Here is a 20475-nt window from a genome sequence, read left to right on the forward strand (position 1 = left end):
TATCAAACATTAAACTTCTTTTATTTTTAAACTTATTTTCTTAAAACATATGTAGATTTTAAAAATGTTTATATAATATTTTAAGTACTATGACATTTCAAACATTGCTATGAAAACCAGCAAAATGAACATTCTCGTTTCAAAAATTTCGGAAGTAAAATGAGTCATCTAAAATGTTAAATTACAATTAATTCAAAGTTTTTCAAACTATGCAGCGTGGTATATCATCTTGTTTAAATAGTATTGCATCTAATTGTAATTAACACGAGAGAGCAACAATTATTTCACGGGAGTATAATTTGATTGAATTTAGGCTATTTTACACGGCAAAATAGACATGCCTGTGTTAAAGAATAGGCGCGTCTAGGCTATTATTAGACGCGCGGCGCGCTGGCGGCTAGGCCTTACAATAAATACATACAGTATCATCATATTAATACTGTACTTTATTAATTAAATTGCCTGGCTGTGCGTCTCAATAATGAAATTATGCAAGATAGTAAATTATGTATGTTTATTATATAAACATACAATATATTATTTCTATTATTACTTCTTATTTTATCTGTAAGACCTGGCCCTATGTACATAGAAATATACCTCCAATATTTGTATGTATTCACATTTTTAAATAATAAATTGTAAATACAGTATAGTAATAAATGTTTTCAATTTTATAGGTCTGTAGTAGGCATTTAAAAGTTTCATTTACACTAATTTTATAAAAATAAATGATATGATTTTGTTTATTTCAGAATGGACAACCATATAAAAAACCTATTTCAGTATGCAGAACATGTGGCTAAAAATCATACTTGACCAGATCAAATATACAATTGCCTCCTTTTATATACTGCCTCATTTTATAATTATAATAAATAACATATATTTAATAATTTTTAATAGATTAATACTGTAAGATATTAAAATTCATTACTAAAAACAATGACAATATTTATCGATAGTAATCTTAATTAACTATTCTTCTCATCACAAATTAAAATCATATGAGAGATACATCATAACAATTCCAATATAAATTTTATATTATAACATCATAGTGTATAATCTTCTGCTATTGGGTCTATTCCATTCACCACTTGACAGTGCTTCTTCAACAGCTGGAAAACAAGTCAACTGTACCATATTTTCTGATCATTCGGAAAAATTGCCTCATGCAATAATAATAGATAATACACATTTCATCCGACTCCAGACATACCTTTAAAAAAAATATAATAAAAAATAAAAACAGTGTTATGTGTAATTTATTGGTAATACAATTGCAAATAATACATATTAATTTTATGCATAATTATAAAATAAAAATACTGTAGGCCTACAATGTTTAAAATAAAATGTTGCCTGTTACCAAAATGGAATAACCCAAACCTAGCGTTACTTATACAACAAGTGGATAATACTATTATTAAAGACGGGGAGGTCAGTGTGATGATTAAGGAGCTGAAATAAGGTGATAACAATTTAAACGATATAAAAACAATATTAACATTACTGAACTATAAATATATACTGCAAAACATTAGTTCTTAAACAATTTAAGCTATAACAAACACTAAATTATGAAAATGTGTATAATTCGGAACACATTCCACGAAACACCTAACGATATGTCTCGCATGGGGTGGATATATCCCCAAACTCCAGTCTTTTAAAACTTGTATGTAGGCCTAGGCCTTCGAATCTAGGCCTAGTCGGGATATTTTAAGATATGTGATGAACATTACCTGGCATGGTAGCATTTAAAATACATGAGTGTGTTCGGTTGATCGCTAACATACTCATTAAAAACTGTATTTTAGAGGGAAAATAGTGAAATTCCCTCGTTTTTTGTTCCATCACACCTCCACACCGTCAATTGTTGCTCTAAAACCTTTAAACCACATGATTAGCTCAATTACTCATGAATATGTATGAGAATACCTGACCTCACAAAAAACTTCGGAATTTTTTTTATAAAAGTTTAAAAATTGTACGATTTTTGGTTTAAAATTTTAGTACAATTGAGACCAAAAGTAAGATAAACAATAGCTATATTCCGCTTTGTTTTTTCTTTGTATTTTTAGATATTTTGATAAAAAAAGTATAAAGGAAAATAAATAAATTGTTTTAAGGTCAAATATTTATAGAAAGGCTATGAAAAATGCTAGGCCATTTGTTGATCAAAATGTAATCGACCGTTACGCAAAATAAACAAGTGCGCGTGGTTTTTAAACGGCGCGTTAATGCGCATGCGTCAGTAGCGAAATTCTCTAGGAAACATACGTGCGTTGCGTCTTGTCTCGTCCCCCGCCGTCGCGCCGTGACGTGTGAGAGAGTCAACATATCGCGACGTTTGTGTTTTTTTCTTCTGAAATCTGGAAACAACCATACACAATTTTGTCGTTAGCTACCAGTTGTAGGCGACAAGCCTCACTATCTAAATCAACAATGTCAAGAGGGGGGATGGTAATATTTACTGGCAATTCTCACCCGGAATTAGCTCGTTTAATATCAACGTACGTAAATATATTTTTAATTTAGCTAGCCTAGCTAGGCTAGGCCTGGCCCTAGCTAGGCTTAACTAAGCCTAGACTAGTTATGCCTTGGTGCTACTCATTTCTAGTAAGGAAGGCCCGGCTGATTCCCTAGTCGGGGACAAAGCCTAGATCTGATTATTATTAGTATTTTTATGAAATATCCTATAATACTGTATAGGCCTAGCTAGGCCGCTAGTATATTATAATTTTTTTGTTAATAAATATAATTAGGCTACGAACATATTATAATTTTTAACACCTTTCTTTATTTAAATAATTTGTGTTATTAATGTTTTTAAATTTTTTAGAATTATATTATACGCCTGTCACATCACCTTCACCTCAGTGAAAGCTAGGGCAAATTGGACCACTGGACAGCAACACTTGTTTATACTTGTTTATAGTAACTCCCATTAGAAATCCCATTAGAGCTATAATAAATTCCACAATATACCAACTCAGTGAACAGTTAATAGATTATCATATTCTCTCCAGTCTTCGGACAACCAACATTAAGTTCAATCCAATAAAGCTTATATATATTCAACAGTATAAGTGTATTACTTGTTTTAATGTAAAACAACCGTCAACGTATATCAGAAGATATTACATGGTGGCAGCGGTGGGATATAATAATAAAACCTTTGTGCTAGTACAGTTTAAAGGAATTTTTGTATCAAAAACCAACGCATCATGGCGGATAAACAACCACATATGGATTGGAACTCTGCAAACATAGGCGATTCGTTTCGGATGTTTAAACGACGAACTGAATTGTATTTTACAGTAAAGAATATTTCACAGGAGGACCGCATCAACCATCTATTATTAATGGTAGGTGAAGAGGGACTTAAAAGATTTGATTCGTGGGGACTAACCGAAGAAGATAAGGAGAATATCAATACTATTTGGGAGAAATTTGAGGAGCAAATAGAGCCACAATCGAATTTCCGTGTCTCAAGAATGTATCTTCAGAAACTAAAACAACAACCGGGTGAGTCGATTGATGACTACATTACTAAACTTAAATTCCATGCAGAAAAATGCGCATTTACAGCCGCAGAAAAAGAAACGAGAATCATAGAACAAATGACCATAGGAACCATATTTAAAGATCTCCAAAAAGAACTTCTCACAAAAAACCAAGAATACAGACTTGAGGAGGCCATAACCCTAGCTAGGGGACACGAGGCATCCCTCATGCACCACAAGCAATTAGATGAATTTGATACACAACATGCAAAAATAAGCTACGTGTCACGTGCCAAAAACAAATGTAAAGCGTGTGGACAAATGCATCGCCCTCGAGAATGTCCAGCATATGGCTCAACTTGCCACAACTGTGGTAAATTAAACCATTGGGCCAAAATGTGTAGATCGTCGAAACAAAATGTGCATCCTCGTAATGATCAAAGTACCGACCGTCATCAACAAAAACGACAAAAACCAAAAAGCCATGGAAAAGGCAAGCTAAAATCTAGAAGTGGAATACACTCAATGAATCAATATGAGTCTGATTCGGATGATGACATACTTGAACAGCATATGGAAAAATTGACATTTGGTTCAGTGCGCATGAGCAGCATCAACGCTAGTGAAAAATTCACTAAACTTGACATAAAGTTACCACTTATGGAAAACCAAATAGCTGAACTGAACATCAAAGTTGATACTGGAGCTGAGGGTAATACTCTTCCATTGCGAATATTTGGAAATATGTACCCAAATCATATAAACGCACAAGGATATCCCAAAAGCGGAATCCTAAAAGAATCAAACACTAAACTTACCGCATACAATGATGCACATATTCCTTGTTATGGAATATTACCGATAAAATGCAAGCATCCAACCAATTGTATTTATACAGAGGAAACATTTTACATTGTGGATTGCAAAGGCCCAGCGATTTTGGGATTACCGACGATACAGAAACTAGAATTAATAAAATTCAATTGCAGTATCACAACAAAGGAAAACAAATCAAGTCCGATAATAGACACTGCAGACCTAAAAAACAGGTATCCTGACAGATTTGACGGTATGGGAGATTTTGCGAAACCGTACCACATAGTAACGGACAAAAACGTCACACCCATTGTGCACGCTTGCAGGAAAACACCGATTAAACTTGCAGGACAGATCAACGCCGCACTTGATGATATGGAAGCAAAAGGTGTAATAAAGAAAATTGATGAACCAACAGATTGGGTAAGTTCAATAACGTACCCAATCAAACCAGACGGGTCAGTGCGAATCTGTCTTGACCCTAAAGACCTCAATGAGGCGATAAAGAGAAGCCATCATAAGACTCCGACCTTAGAGGAACTCACTCACAAACTAAATGGAGCAAAATACTTCTCTAACCTTGATGCCAAGAATGGCTACTGGTCGATACACCTCGACAATGCTTCTCAAAAACTAACAACATTTAATTCTCCGAAAGGCCGATACTGTTTTAAACGCCTTCCTTTTGGTTTAAACGTATCACAAGATGTTTTCCAACAGAGAATGGATATGATATTAGAAAAATGTCCAGGAACAATTGGGATAGCCGATGACGTAGCAATATTCGGCAAAACTGAAGCCGAGCATGACGCCAACCTCCACAACCTGATGGAAATTGCGAGAGAGTCAGGACTAATGTTCAACTCTAAAAAATGTAAAATTAAGCAACGAGAAATAACATTTTTTGGTATTGTCTACAGCAGCGAAGGGGCACGACCAGACCCAAAGAAAATATCTGTCATTCAACAACTAAAAGTACCCGAAAACAAACAAGAGCTCCAAGAATTTCTTGGCATCGCCAACTACATGGGTCCCTTTATTCCCCATCTCGCTGATTTGACAGAACCCCTACGTCAATTGCTAAAAAAGGATACGCAATACAGTTGGACACCTGCACATACAAATGCCTACCAACAGACAAAACAGGCAATCTGCAGTGAAATCCGACTTTCATACTTCGACCCGAAAAAACCTGTAATATTACAGGTGGACGCAAGTAAAGTTGGACTCGGAGCAGTGTTGCTCCAGCCAAATGACAAAAACGAAGAAATGCCAGTAGCGTTTGCCAGCAAAGCACTTACAGACACTGAGAAACGATACGCAAACATCGAACGCGAACTACTGGCAGCAGTTTTTGCGTGTGAAAAATTTCACACTTACGTTTATGGAGGAAAATTCATAATATACACGGACCATAAGCCGCTTGAGATGATCGCCCTCAAAAACTTGAATGCAGCTCCACCACGATTACAAAGGATGCTACTAAGACTGCAAGGATACAACTGCCAGATCATATATAAACCAGGAAAAGAAATGACACTGGCAGATTCACTCTCCCGAATTGGAAGCTCAAAGGAAAATGAGCAAGTGGACCAACGTTATACGGAACTTGATATAAGAGTGTGTCCAGTACAGTTTAGCGAAAACCGGTTAACTGAACTTAAGCACCACACCAAGTGTGACAAAACACTTTGCGAACTCGGCAAAATAATATTTGAAGGTTGGCCAGAAAAACAAATTAAGCTCTCCAAAGGCGTTAAAGAATATTGGTCAATGCGCGATGAGCTAACCGTAGAAGACGGCATAATTTTAAAAGGGCAGCAAACTGTTATACCAAATGAAATGAGAACATACATATTGGATCAACTACATGCCGGCCACCAAGGCATAACAAAAACACGACTAAGAGCAAGAACCGCCGTATATTGGCCGGGCATAAACAACGACATAAAAACAATGTGCGAGAGATGCACAGTTTGTGAACAATTTCAAAACACTCAACCTAAAGAACCACTAATTCCTATGAAAATACCAGAACGCCCATGGCATACTCTCGGAACTGACCTTTTTCATTTTAATTCAGAAGACTATCTAATCATAGCAGACTATTACAGCAAAATGTTCTTCATACGGAAGATGCCCACAAATGTGACGAGCAGTGCTGTAATTCAAGCAACGAAACAAATTTTCGCAGAACAAGGGTCACCACACACTATCATCTCCGACAATGGCCCACAATTTGCTTCGGAACAATACAAACTATTCTGCAAAGATTGGAAAATAATTCATACCACCAGCTCACCTCACTACCCCAGATCAAACGGTTTTATTGAACGCATGATACAGACAGTAAAATCAACACTTAGAAAATGCAAAATTTCTGGCACCGACCCAGACTTAGCATTTCTGTGCTTACGTGCAACTCCAATAAACTCACATCTACCAAGTCCAGCAGAAATATTATACAGACGACGCATACAAGCAAACCTACCAGAAGTGATAAAATCTAACGACCCTGAAAGCAAACAGATACAAAAACAATTAGTGCAGCGCCAGACAGATCAAAAGTTTCATCACGATAAAAACAAAACAAAATTTCTTCCAACGCTTTCGAAAGGCCAAAACATCACAATCCAGCATCCACATAAAAAAACATGGACGCCTGGTATCGTAACTAATCAACTACCTCAGCCAAGATCGTACATCGTAGAAACTACAAATGGAACATATCGACGAAATCGAAATCAAATACGGAATAGACAAACGCATTCATCTGGACCGGATACGTACGATTTGACCATTGATAAACAACCACCATTTATACCACCCTACACTCCACCAATAACAAGAAGTAAAACTCGAAAGACGAGGAAGGATGATAGAAAATAAAATAAATTGAACTATAGAATAATAATAATAATTAACAAATATGAACTCTAATACTTATTATTGCTTAACTTTGTCGAATGAACTAAATGAAAAAAACTGCTCGCAGCTCTATATGGACAGCTAAATTTTGTACAATCGAAACTACTGTATACAGTATAACTTTTTATAATCTCAAATGTAATTGCTAATATAGGACAGAAAGCTGTATATAACTAATGCTTCAAATAGCCCGAATAACTAACTAAAATTAGCGTATTCCCAAGGCACCATGTAAATTAATGAACAATTACACCTTGTACTAAAAAGGAGGGATGTCACATCACCTTCACCTCAGTGAAAGCTAGGGCAAATTGGACCACTGGACAGCAACACTTGTTTATACTTGTTTATAGTAACTCCCATTAGAAATCCCATTAGAGCTATAATAAATTCCACAATATACCAACTCAGTGAACAGTTAATAGATTATCATATTCTCTCCAGTCTTCGGACAACCAACATTAAGTTCAATCCAATAAAGCTTATATATATTCAACAGTATAAGTGTATTACTTGTTTTAATGTAAAACAACCGTCAACGTATATCAGAAGATATTACAACGCCGGCGATTATTTATTATTTATAATATCCCTACTACTTTCCCAGGTAGTGTCTATAATATATAGTAAATTATAAATATAATTTATGTTAAAAATCTAGGCCTAGCCGATTCTAGGCTAGAGTGTTTGTGTGATCAGTTTTTAAAATCGATATTATGACACAATATTATAAGCCTAAATATTCAAACTATATATTGTGTAAATTTAAAAATGTGTTTTCCTTCTGGAAAATTAATCTTTGTGACCAGCTGCCTGTTTGTTCATATATTGTGATATCATCTAAGACTTCCTGTAAATGTTACGAGTATGGAAAAGATAATTAACTCATCCTGAATGAAGATTAAGACATGAGTCAAATCATGAAGCAGATTTGTGATTTTTATTTTTTTGTTTGTTTTTACAGCCGACTTTGTACAGAGCTTGGCAAGGCTGATATTTATTTACAAGAAAACAAAGGTAGTTAATATTCTTTGGAAATGAAAACAATCTGATTAAACTGACTTAAGTGTTCGACTTAACTGTGTTAATTATTTGAAGAGCTTTTAGCAGCATTCTTCTTGAAACTAAAAAAAACAATTCAAATTGAAAAATCATGAACAGTTTTTCAGAAATGAGTTGTTTTACTTTGACAATTCACAATGATTCCTTCACTAACACATGTGAAATGATGTTGATATTGAATCTAATGCTCTGTATTATATGCCCAAATATGGTAGTGATATGCTTAAATATGGTAGTGATATGATATCATCATGTCCATATATGGGCACATCACATTTTTTTTGTCCCATAAGTTTGATAGTATAGACAGAGCTTAAAGATGTATTGTCCCTTTGACTAATTCCGAAAAAATAAAAAATAACAGATTTCGAAAAAAGGTGGGTTATTTTGAAGTATTATAATAGTTATTAACTATCACCAAAAATTTTTTGAAAAAAAAATCATTTAACTGAAATACGGACGTTTTTTTGTTAAAAAAATAACTCTGACTTCCAGTCAAAGTTTTCGATCAAAACATACTCCATAATGAAACACGCTTGTTTGGCTACTTTGTATGCATAATCATAAAACTTCCTCACGATCTGTGTGAAAATACCTTCTCAACCGTGACGAGTTGTAAACAATCCTAATTAACATATGCATAATGCGTACTCATGGTTTGAAATCTTTGTTTACTTTCGCTCGCGACGATTTTCCAGACGAAATGTAATCAAACTAATTTACCTGTTAATTACGTAAACTTGTTGCTTTTGGCTCGAATTTTCGACTTAAAGTGAATAACTTTAATATTACTTTGATATGGCCAATTTAAATTTAGAATATTTTGACCTTCATTTTTTTGTGTTTCAAGGGACAATACATCTTTAATGATGCTAGCTATGGTCAAAAACACATACTGTACTTACTTTCTAATTAAAATAATTTAAATAAATAATAAATAAATTTTTTTTTAAATTTAGAAACAACTGTAAACATTGATGAGTCTGTTAGAGGCAAAGATGTTTTTCTCATACAGACTGGTTCAGAGTAAGTTGTAAACTTCTGTTTGACTTTCTGTATACCTGAATTTACTTTACAGGGACATAGATAAATTGACAATTTTTTCATCTGCTTTCAGTGTAATAGGTAAAACAGATTCATCATATATAAACCAATGTGAACTTACATCTTGATTCTCGAGCATAGCATACACTTTTTAGTTGCTATGATAAGCTGAATAGCCCAGCAAAACTGTCTTGCGATACTAGTGGTTTATTTTTTATGTGTGAATCTGTTTTAAATCGACTATTACAATTATTTTTTTTAATTTTAAAACAGTGATGTAAACAATGCCATCATGGAGCTTTTAATAATGACATATGCATGTAAGACATCGTGTGCAAAGTCCATTGTGGGCGTCATTCCATACCTCCCATACAGCAAGCAGAGTCAGATGAGAAAGAGAGGTGCAATTGTTTCAAAATTACTTGCAACTATGCTTTCAAGAGCTGGTGAGTTTTATTCAAATCCCTTACTACCACTTATCTTCCTTTATATTTGAATACTTCTACAAAATTGGTCAATATATTCAGTTTTATATAAACTAAGTTTATTGACTGATGGAAACAGAGAATTTTGATATTATTTGAATACTGATTGTTGATTGGTTGTTTTCAGGAATGAACCATATTATTACAATGGATTTACATCATAAGGAAATCCAGGGATTCTTTGACATACCAGTAGACAACTTGAGGGCGTCTCCTTTTATTGTACAATATATACAAGAAAATGTAGGTATATGTAGTGTTCGGTTCAGTGGAACCTTTTGGGAAATTTCTAGTCAGGAAACACTAATTAAGGGGACACTTTCCCTAACTAACCCCTACTCAGAGGACTCTTTTTAGGAGACATTTGGTTAGGTCTCAAAGGTGTACCTTTATATGGGTTCTACTGTATGACTTGATTTGAAAGGTGTATAATTTGTTTGTGAATAGTTTCTTGCTGTTATACGAAGGCATTCTAACAACAGCACACTGAGCTCACCTTGTCAAGATAGGAACTCTTAACAGTCTTATGTCTGGCTGCAACAAATACCAACAGTACTGTACTATGTACATATTTTACGTGGCGAGCAGTGTCTGTTAAGGGGCGTGGAACTGATCGTGTTGCAGCCACCGATTAAACCCTTTGATCTCAGGGTTCAGCATCCTGTTGTTAGATTGCCTTGGTTATACTCTGCCTTAAAGCCCCAAAAATCAAATTATAATTCTGTTCAAATTCCATAAACATTGTGCGTTTATATCAAAGGTAGAGTTACTGTCGCACATCAGATTTCATCATCAAAATTAATATAATTATCAATTACATTGTACAGATTCCAGATTGGCGGAATGCTGTAATAGTTGCAAGAAACCCAGCAGCTGCCAAACGAGCTACATCTTTTGCTGATCGGCTTCGTCTAGGCCTAGCAGTCATCCATGGAGAACATAAAGAAACTGATTCAGAACACATCGATGGTAGACATTCTCCTCCTACTGTTAGAACTGTAGATGGAATGCAGATGTTACCAGGTATTGTAGCACTTATTTTACGCTGTCCAAATCTTCCTACCTTTTTATAACTCTCTTTAGTGAGGAGTGAGGATGATAAAGTATATTGATCAAAAGAAAGAAAGAAAAAAACTCAATAGTTCTTTTCTCAACTATATATACATGTGGTGTACCGCAAACTTTGTATCAATATTTGATTTTGCCATGCAAACCTTTAAACAATATAATATGCTTGCTATAGCTGCTTATTTTTATCCTGCTTCTTGTTTATCAAGATAACCCATGGTTTCCAAGATGAGTGAGTATTTCTTATGATGATTAACATGATTTCTTTTTACAGTTTTGATACCAAAAGAGAAACCACCAATCAATGTGGTTGGAGATGTTGGTGGAAGGATTGCAATTATTGTGGTAAGGATATAAAAGTGTAAATACCCAACCCCCATCCCCATGGTGGTTCAAATGTAGTTGAGAACCTTCCAAGTGCAATTACCATCATTTTCATACCCATGTATGTAATGGACAACTGTACAAACTCTCTTTTTCTTCTGTTTCATCTTTGTTTTTTTTTTTTTGCATAGAGTCCTCAAATAAGTCATCATTATTATGTTTTGTTTGATAATTTTTTTCAATTTCATATGCATCCAACTCGCTAGTTACAGGATGAATAAACTATTGTATAATTTTTCCATGTATTAATGTATGCATATGAATTTTAACAATTTCATTTGGACTTGGGGAGTGGAGTTGAAAGAGTCGTGAGTTACAACCCTATCAGGATTGAACCCTGGACATTAGGATTTGAAGGCAAGCACGTTAACCACCAAACTACAGCTCCACTACAAAATTAGTAATTAATTACTTTATAATTTTTACAGGATGACATGATAGATGAAGCTGAGTCATTCGTAGCAGCGGCGGAGATTCTTAAAGAACGAGGAGCATACAAAATTTACGCAATGGCAACTCACGGACTTTTGTCCGCCGATGCACCCAAAAAAATTGAAGAGTCATGTATAGACGAGGTAAAGTTGAATTCGTTTAATTGTTTCTAAAGTTATATAGTTTATGATTGTTTTATCATTTTTGCTTTTGTTTTAATTTTGTTGTATTTATTTTTCCCTTTGTTAATGTTAGATTTTTATATCCACGAAAATTAACCCTTGCAATTTGTGTAAAGAAGTCAAAGGTTATGGAAAATTAACACAATAACAAAAAGTTATAGATTGATTTGATAAAATAAACAAATTGGCTATGCTTGTCGAGAGTCATGTGAAATAACTATTTCTGTACTTGTAAACATTTATGGAGCGGTGCACTGATAAAGTTTAAGTCAATTTATAGGATCTCCATTACAAATTGATGGTGTTTGAGATTGTTGGTTGTATCTTTGAGTCTTGTATGAGATTCATTAAATTGATTAGAAATAGGAATCCCGTTCCCTGCTGGGATCTGGTTAATGTGGAGATGACTAAGGGTCAAGTATAGATATGGCTACTAAACATGACTCATGTAGCTACTGTACAGCCTAAATAAAATGAACACTTTAATTAACACCATCACAGTTAAAATTCCTCTTTTATCTCCTTCACTTTACCCTATTTGTTAATAGTTTACCCTTCTAAATACAAAAGTGTAATCCATACTCCAATAAATGAAGTGTATGATGTCATTAATGTTATTGAAACCTTATAAAATGAAAGGACAATTCATTTTAGGATACACTTCCTTCTCGCACAGAAATCCGACTCAACATACTCCATTTCTTGGAGTAATCTTTATACTTTTTAATACAAACTAATCTCGTTGATTTTTCGGTTATCCCGTTTAATTTTTGTACAAGTTGAGGGCGCTTTTGTTTATTTGTGCATGCTAACGTTTATATTATCCCCCAGGTCATCGTGACTAACACGTTGCAACACAAGCTGCAAAAACTGCAGTGTTCTAAGATCAGGACGATAGATATCTCGCAAGCGATGGCGGAAGCTATCCGTCGTATCCATCATAACGAATCGATGTCGTACCTATTCCGCAACATATCTACAGATGATTAGGTACTTTGTGGTGTGTCTTAAAAACTAATCTCTTTCTTTGTCTTTTTATGCGAGATTTGTTTTGTAGTATTTACAACAGATATCATTTGTAATTATTTAACAAATTCACTCAGAAAAAAGAATTGCAAAGAATTGATCCAATCCGAGTGTGGAAAATTACTATTGTTTAAAGTTATATGTAACATGGAATAAATTCTGGGAGGTTGAGAAGAACAACACTGACCTCACCTGAAGCATGTACTTTAACATAAGTCTGTTCTGTTCAATGAAACAAGACTTGTATGTTTTTATTACTTTACTTTATTGTTTTCTTAATTGTTGTTTTTTCTTTTTGTTTAGATTGTCATAACAAATACAATTGGTCAGGAATTACATCGTCTGCAATGTTCCAAATTAAGGGTCGTTGACGTTAGCCAAATGCTTGCAGAATCCGTCAGAAGGATACACAACGGAGAATCCATGTCATACCTATTTAGGAATATTCCATTAGAAGACTAGGGGTAAACAAATGTTTCAGAAACATTGTATTAATTTGTAACAATGCAAAATTTGCAACAGTTTACAATTTGTTGTCAACTTGATGAGCACACTCCATTATAGAATTAGGGATGTCAAAATTGTGAAATGAATTGAAGTACTGTAACGTGTAATTGTTGAACGATATGTGTACCACCCTTAACTAGAATGGATTCGTGTTTCAGTAGCTTTGTGTCTACTATTTTGGTGCTAAGACCTTGACTATGACATGTAGTATAAAAATTACCCTACCAATGTTTTTTCCTTCCGTCTGTGCCTTGTTTTATTTTAGTATCATCTTCAAAAACTATAAATTTATTCTCCAAAATAAACTGTTTTATTATAAATTAAAGACCCCTTTCAGCAGTAAGCTACTGTATAAGCTATTAACATCATTTTTGTGTGAAAGAAACAGGGGTCAATCATTTACTGTTTTTTTACTGCACTCAGATAAATTATATATTATTACATATGAATATATTATTATTGAAAATATTGTATTGCTGTGACTATATTGCGTTACTAGTTTTAGACAGAAAACAGACCATTGGTGGCTAAAGTGGTGATTCTGGTACTATAGACCAACTATTATACTGTAGTTACCAACAAACACTCTTAAAAATTACAATCATGGATAATAGATTGATATTTCATAACTTGAAAGATCAATCACATTGTAAGGATACACTTAGGTGCGTTAATCCTATGTTTGTTAGGCTGTTTTTATATGCCGTGTATTAGCTATTGTTCTTGTTTTCATATAAAGCACACGTATATGATATGTTGATACTGGTAAATATTAATCAACATATTTTAATACTGTAATATGAAAGCATCAGTAAGGGTAGGGTGTCTTTAAGAAGTCCGTCTTATAAGTGCTTTTTCATTACATGTTTTTCAGTACTAAAAGATAACTTGACACGTATATAGAAAATGGCAGCTATTTTAAATTGTTTTAATTTATTTTATTACATTACAGTATTTGTATTCTGGCTTTATCTAAGTGGATTTATTAGTCATATTGTATTGTAAGTGAAGATGCTGTTTAAATTGCAACTTATAAACTTTAATAAAGCATTGATGTGGAAAGAAATCCTATTTTTTGTTATTACAGTAGAATTATCTAGTATAAGAAAATTATACAAGGTTTACTTGGGATACTTTTCATTGTTTCAGTTTCTTGTATTTGTTCCAGCTGAATATTTTCCATTTATTCTTTATGGTCGCACAAAGACAAACATGATAACACACATTTCCACTTCAATTTTAATAACTGTACTGCATACTAGATTTTACCCCATATTAATTATTCACTCCTGACCAGACTTAATGCATTAAGATAGCAGGATCATAGTGCAGTTTCTTTAACCTATAAGACTAGAATGAGTTGGAAGGTTAGACTATCTTAATGCAACATGTCGATGAGTATTCACAGCCTAGAGTTGAATCTTCAATATTAGTACTGTATTAACTTTATAGCGTTAATGATAACAAACATAATCTAACCATGGATGTATAAAAAAGATTTTTTTTTATACTTCTATGATCTAACTAAATAGATAAATAAATAGTATACTATGAAATATAAGAGCAATTCAGACAATTAAATTGTAATTACATGCCACTCATCTTTACCTATAGTATTAGTGGTTAAGTATTAGTTTAAAAAAGGTCTACAGTTTTAAGCAGTATTAATCAAGATAATTGATACAATCTAATAAGTCCAAATTAGGATATATCTATTATTAACTATAACAATCCCTGTGCTTTATCAAACAACGGGTGTACGCCACATGCTTTGTTCCATTTCTGGATATTTGCATTTTCAACCTCCTGCCCCGATTGATGTAACATACTCCACATCATTATATCCGCTAATGATACCTCGTCACCCATCAGCCAGTCTTGTTTGCCAAGATGCGAGTTTAGGGTCTTGATCGCAGCGGTACGGTCACGAGAGCTCCCATTGAGGAACGAATTTGTAGCGAGATCGATCCAGTTGTCTATTTCTGTTGCTCGTATGATGTCATCTGCATCGTAGGCCGGGTTTAACAAACGAGCAAGGTAACGACCTACGTTTGCTTCCCCTTGGATTGGTGTCTGGGAATTTGGATTAATAACCATCTCGACCCTTGTCACTGAAAACAAAACAAAAAAAATGTTTATTTTGTTAAACTGTTATCCTTATGCATGGGGTATATATTTTGAAAAAATATCAATATCGAACTCCAGCGAGATTTTGGGTCATAGACCATATTGTGGCCAATGATGAAATTTGATTAAAAACTGTGACCTCTAGGCTGTTCACAAATACACACAAACATACAGGGTGAAAACATAACCTCCTAGACGGAGGTAATTAAAGAAGTATTGCAGTAATTCATAAGTTACTCTAATAATAGGATCATGTCGATGCAGTAGGATTTAATTCTGGCAGCACCATAATTTATTACCCATATAATAACCAATTAAATTTCAAAGTATGGTTTAGTATTTTGCTTGCTGGCTTGTTGGATGTGTGTGTTGAAACTAAAGTACAAAACTTCATCAAATTATTCTTCACTACTAAAAACTTCCCTGTTTCAAATTAAAGCTAGTCAGCCTCATAATTTTTAACTGTCTTTCTTTGTTATAACAAACACATTTTTATGATTAGTGCATGCTATAACTAAGCAATCAACATACTACTAGACTTAATTCTGTACTAAATTCTCGCATTTTGAATTGGAATTTTAAACAGGTCAAGTCGGCATATAAAACAAAATGTAGTATCAATGTGCTTCTTAAAGATCCACAGAGTTATGCTTTTGTATCGCAAGCAATGTCATATCATGATTATCATTATAACAGAAAAGTTTTCATTTATTAGTTACATAAAAATTAATTTCTTACCATCTTTCCATATAAGTGTTAGCATAATTTGAGCTTTATTTCTCTTGGTAGTACACTCTCCAAAGCACTCGCTCAGTTGAAATGGCAAAACCTTAATAGAAGAGTGAGTATGGACTGCTACGGCACATGTATACTGTTCACTGAGCAGCTTGTAAAGTACAAACAGCGAATGTGGAGGTTGATTGGGATTGGCATTGATAACAATATCATGAACTACTCCATTCTGCAAAACAAAACAATTCTTTCTTTAAAGACAAAATAACTCACCTTTATACAGTATATAATCTCTCACACACAAAGCTTAGGTTCTTTACCCCATGAAGTTCATGGGGTAATAGATTTTATACAATACCAATATCAGTCACCAAGGGAAAAGTTGCAAAACAAACATACACTATTGATGAAAAAGCACAAAATAATAGGTCTTGTCCTATTTAAATTTAATTTTCAGTACAAAAGCTTTATTAAAGAGATCATTCAACCAGACAGTTAACATAAATGGAGGTTAATTATACAAGACGACAGTCATGTTTTGGCCATAATTAAAAACAAATTCTTTGAGACAATGGTGAGTAAACTAAGCCTAATGCTTTGTACTCCAAAAAGATGATGGTGAGTAAAAGGTATGTCCCAATTTCATTTATTAATTACTAGCATTGATCCTGTCAATCTTTTACATTGTCCAACTTTTAGGATGAAATTGATCATTTCCTTAGGTTTTTAACAAAATAGAAATGTTTTTAACCTTTAACCAGTTTGTATTTGCTGTTGAAACTCTTGTCACTTGACGGCTTCCACTTTTTGGTGCATATCGAGCAGATAATGTTTCAACTTCGTTTTTTAATAAGTTCAATTCCTGAAGGATTCGTTCCTGCCTTCTTTCAAGTTCCACCAATGGTGAATTTTCTTCCCCTTCACCCTATAGAAAAATACAGTATATATTATTACTATCTATAGGTCAGTCTAATTACTGAAACAAAAAAATCTAAATACCTATATCTAATTTTTTTTTTCAATTTCGTCCTGTACTGACGTGAATACGTTATCATGATCAATTTAAAGGACAACTTGACCGAGGACCATATTTTAACAACGTATTAGTGATTTCAGAACAATCGCAAGATTAAGAATATCGCCGCACAAGATCGCCATACAGCCGTCACTGTAAATTGCTGTGACGTCACAGGTGCATTGCAAAATCTACTTAATGAATCCAGATAAGCAAAAGAAACAATAAAAAAATCATTTAAAAAAAACATTTATATTTTTACGATTTATTTACAAAGTGTGTTTACTAGACATTTTTGCAATTTGCCAGACTTTGCCAGAAAACTCAATATTAATAGGTATATTTGTCGATTTTATTAAAAAAATTATATATATATTGCAGTCCTCTCTCTGCATGGTCTTAGCTTAGAAACACCCTTCAGTAGAGTAAAAAAAATATACACATTTGTTTTTGGTATTTATTAGATTTTTAGTTATCCGCTTGGTATACCAAGCGGATAACTCCTTGTTATTGTATGGGATCAATAGTTTTTTTCTGTATTATTCTTGGATCCTTCCTTCCTTTTTGTGAGTCGCGTTTCTCTAAAATGTGTAAACATAACATTTCATAACTTTGACAACATATGGGCATTTACGTGAAGTTGTGCACCTCCTATTTTTGAATGACGTCATAGTTGCGCAACGTGACTTACGCGCAATTTTATGAATTTCAATGATTGATTATAGATTAAAAACCAAAAGTCATTTAGTATTGACACTTTGACAAAATTTAAGTCATATCAGGGGCAAACTTTCTACGGATTAAAAATGGCATGTTTCACAAGAAGTTACGCGGGCACGCGCATTTAAAATTTCAAAATGCGCAAAATTAATTTCTAATCAACTTTTTATGCGTTTCTTGTCATTTTGAGCATGTCAAAAATTCCCACGGGCGCGCAATTTTTTACGCACGCGGTGCGCACGTAGCGTTAAAAACATATTTTTTTCTCTTGAATTATATTTTTCAAGTCTTTCCTAGTAATTTTGAAAACAATTTAGACCTTTTCCAGTTTAAATAACGCCATACGAACACGTTGAATTAGACAATTCGTGCGCGTTTTTTATGAAAAAGCTTAAAAAATCGTCAAAATTATGTCTTTTTTTAAACAGTCATAGTTTCTAAAGTAAACCGTGAACCGTTTATTTTTATTACAAAATCTAGAAGTTGATGAGTTGTAGATATCGGATCATGCATCGATAAGGCTAAAAAAACATTGTGACGTCATCGTATGGCCACACGAATGTAAAAATTAGGATTTTTGTCTCTTTCGTTATTGCTCATCACATTCAATGGAGCGCATCACGCTTATCTGTATTCCTTTTTCTCCTAAATTTATATATTGTGTAGGTCAATCAACTTTCTTTAGCATGAGATAAAAATATTTTAATTTTTATGACGTCATCATGCCTAAAAATTTTAATTACGTGGGTCATTAATTTCATCTTTACAGTAAATTTTAATCTGTAATAGCTCGTAAGAATAAAATGTGATAATCACGATTAAAACGTTTTCTGGAAGCTATTGGATTGTAGATACGAATTCATGTAAACATTTTGCCAATCGGATGTTGTGACGTCATCATATGGCCAGTTGAATAAAAAAAGTCGTATTTTCATATTTTGCGTAATAGTTCATCACATTTAAAAGGGTGCGCATCTATATTTTACGTATTCAAATTTCTTCTACACGTTAATATGTTGTTCCTGAGATAATTTCCTCCAGAAATTGCTATTTAAGTGTTTCATTTTGATACCGTCGCCATGTTAAAAATTGGAATAAATGGCGGGTCCCGTAATTTCACCTATTCTACACTGTATGTAATATGTATACAGATTATACTCTTTGCATGTATATACTATATGACACAAATTGACAGAATTCAGCACTAACAGCATATCATATTCTTCAGTTCTTGTCATAATGCCATAATCTTTATCTGTGTGCAATATTCCAACGTATGACGTGCACGTGGCGTTTGTCGTTGTGCGGATAACTAACTCGTCAAAGTGACGAGTTTCATGTCTAGTTAAATTTTGTTTTTGGTATTTATTAGATTTTTAAATTTTGTTTTTGGTTGTTTTCGTAATTAGATAGGCCTAGGCCTATATTGCTATCGATATTAATATATTAGTATTATTATTGTACAGTAGTAGGTAGGCCTGTACTGTCTGTAGGCTACTATTATATTATAATAAGGCAATATTTGAACATGACATGTCAAAAGTTGATTTTTATTTTAAAAATAAAATAGACAAATATACTTATTAATATTATTTAATTAATATTATACTACAAACGCCTAGCCTACTTATACTAAATAACACTAAACTAAACGACCAAATGAAATTTAACACCCTTGACAAATTCCGACCGACATGGGTACCAAAAGGACCCGCTGAACGGCCGAAATGCATTGCCATTTGTACTCAATAGGCCTGCCGCCTATAGCTAGCTAGGCCTAGCCTAACTATTTACTAAGAAATGTAAAAACCGGCAATGTAAAAAAATCGCTCACGAAATCATAAATACTCTTCAGAGGGTACATTGAATTGGGAAGTTCAAAATCAGAATTAGAAAATTTATAGTACGGTTCAACATGATACATGGTCATTTTCGAGTTTTTCAGGATGCAATCTTGGCTTAGCTAAAAAAATAAAGTACTAGTAGGCTAAAAACTAGCTCATTCCCCGTTGCCCCGCCGCTTGCACGTGTCGGTCCAGATAAGCAGCCTAGGCTCTGAACAGCCGTTGATTTGTTCGGTTGTTGAACAATAACATGATTGGCCCATTGTAAACTGAATTAATATAAAGATTTATAAAATCGAGTCAAAATGGTACAGTTGTAAACAATTGTAGAAACAACTATTAAATTCAATTAGTTGTAAGCCGTATTACATAACACTTTGTACATATAACTGAACTCTAACAAAAGAAACATTCACACTTTACCATAATTTAATACAAAAGAACTGCTAAAAAACGCTTGGCATTGCTCAACCAATAAGAGAGGGTATCTCATAAACTGTCGGCTAGTTTTTAGACGAAGGGAATTATATTTATTAAAAGAGAACTAAATGCGATGTGTAAACGTTTTTCAGTTCTTGTAACATATAATCA

The 20475-nt window shown here is 33.6% G+C and overlaps 2 protein-coding genes across 3 annotated transcripts; one reads left to right on the forward strand and one right to left on the reverse strand.

Moving 5' to 3' along the window:
* Positions 1–2203: 2203 nt before the first annotated feature.
* Positions 2204–14512, forward strand: LOC144840737 (phosphoribosyl pyrophosphate synthase-associated protein 2-like). Of its 2 annotated transcripts, XM_078696726.1 has the most exons (10): positions 2204–2519; positions 8221–8273; positions 9278–9344; positions 9636–9808; positions 9975–10090; positions 10675–10870; positions 11190–11260; positions 11728–11874; positions 12745–12903; positions 13243–13379. In XM_078696726.1, exons 1-9 carry the CDS (start codon positions 2452–2454, stop codon positions 12901–12903), a joined length of 1050 nt encoding a protein of 349 aa, XP_078552852.1. In that variant the 5' UTR covers positions 2204–2451; the 3' UTR covers positions 13243–13379. The 2 variants fall into 2 exon arrangements, with proteins under 2 accessions (XP_078552852.1, XP_078552853.1); XM_078696727.1 differs by lacking the exon at positions 12745–12903 and having other exon boundaries at positions 2212–2519; positions 13243–14512.
* Positions 14513–14667: 155 nt separating this feature from the next.
* On the reverse strand, positions 14668–20083 carry LOC144840739 (aminoacyl tRNA synthase complex-interacting multifunctional protein 2-like). Its single transcript, XM_078696728.1, has 4 exons — positions 19875–20083; positions 17057–17230; positions 16312–16534; positions 14668–15557 (listed from the first exon to the last, which is right to left on the reverse strand). Exons 1-4 carry the CDS (start codon positions 19968–19970, stop codon positions 15169–15171), a joined length of 882 nt encoding a protein of 293 aa, XP_078552854.1. The 5' UTR covers positions 19971–20083; the 3' UTR covers positions 14668–15168.
* Between the last annotated feature and the right edge of the window lie 392 nt (positions 20084–20475).

The sequence above is a fragment of the Antedon bifida genome, chromosome 4 (assembly GCF_963402885.1).
Source record: "Antedon bifida chromosome 4, ecAntBifi1.1, whole genome shotgun sequence".
In the NCBI taxonomy this organism is placed as follows: Eukaryota; Metazoa; Echinodermata; class Crinoidea; order Comatulida; family Antedonidae; genus Antedon; species Antedon bifida.

Coding starts and splice junctions, on each gene's coding strand:
- LOC144840739 (XM_078696728.1), bottom strand. CDS start 19,970: ATGACCATGTATCATGTTGAACCGTACTATAAATTTTCTAATTCTGAT. Junction 17,231..19,874: donor TGAAGAGTATTTATGATTTC/GTGAGCGATTTT, acceptor ATTTTTCTATAG/GGTGAAGGGGAAGAAAATTC. Junction 16,535..17,056: donor CAAATACAAACTGGTTAAAG/GTTAAAAACATT, acceptor TTTGTTTTGCAG/AATGGAGTAGTTCATGATAT.
- LOC144840737 (XM_078696726.1), top strand. CDS start 2,452: ATGTCAAGAGGGGGGATGGTAATATTTACTGGCAATTCTCACCCGGAA. Junction 8,274..9,277: donor TTATTTACAAGAAAACAAAG/GTAGTTAATATT, acceptor TTTTAAATTTAG/AAACAACTGTAAACATTGAT. Junction 11,875..12,744: donor AAGAGTCATGTATAGACGAG/GTAAAGTTGAAT, acceptor ATTATCCCCCAG/GTCATCGTGACTAACACGTT.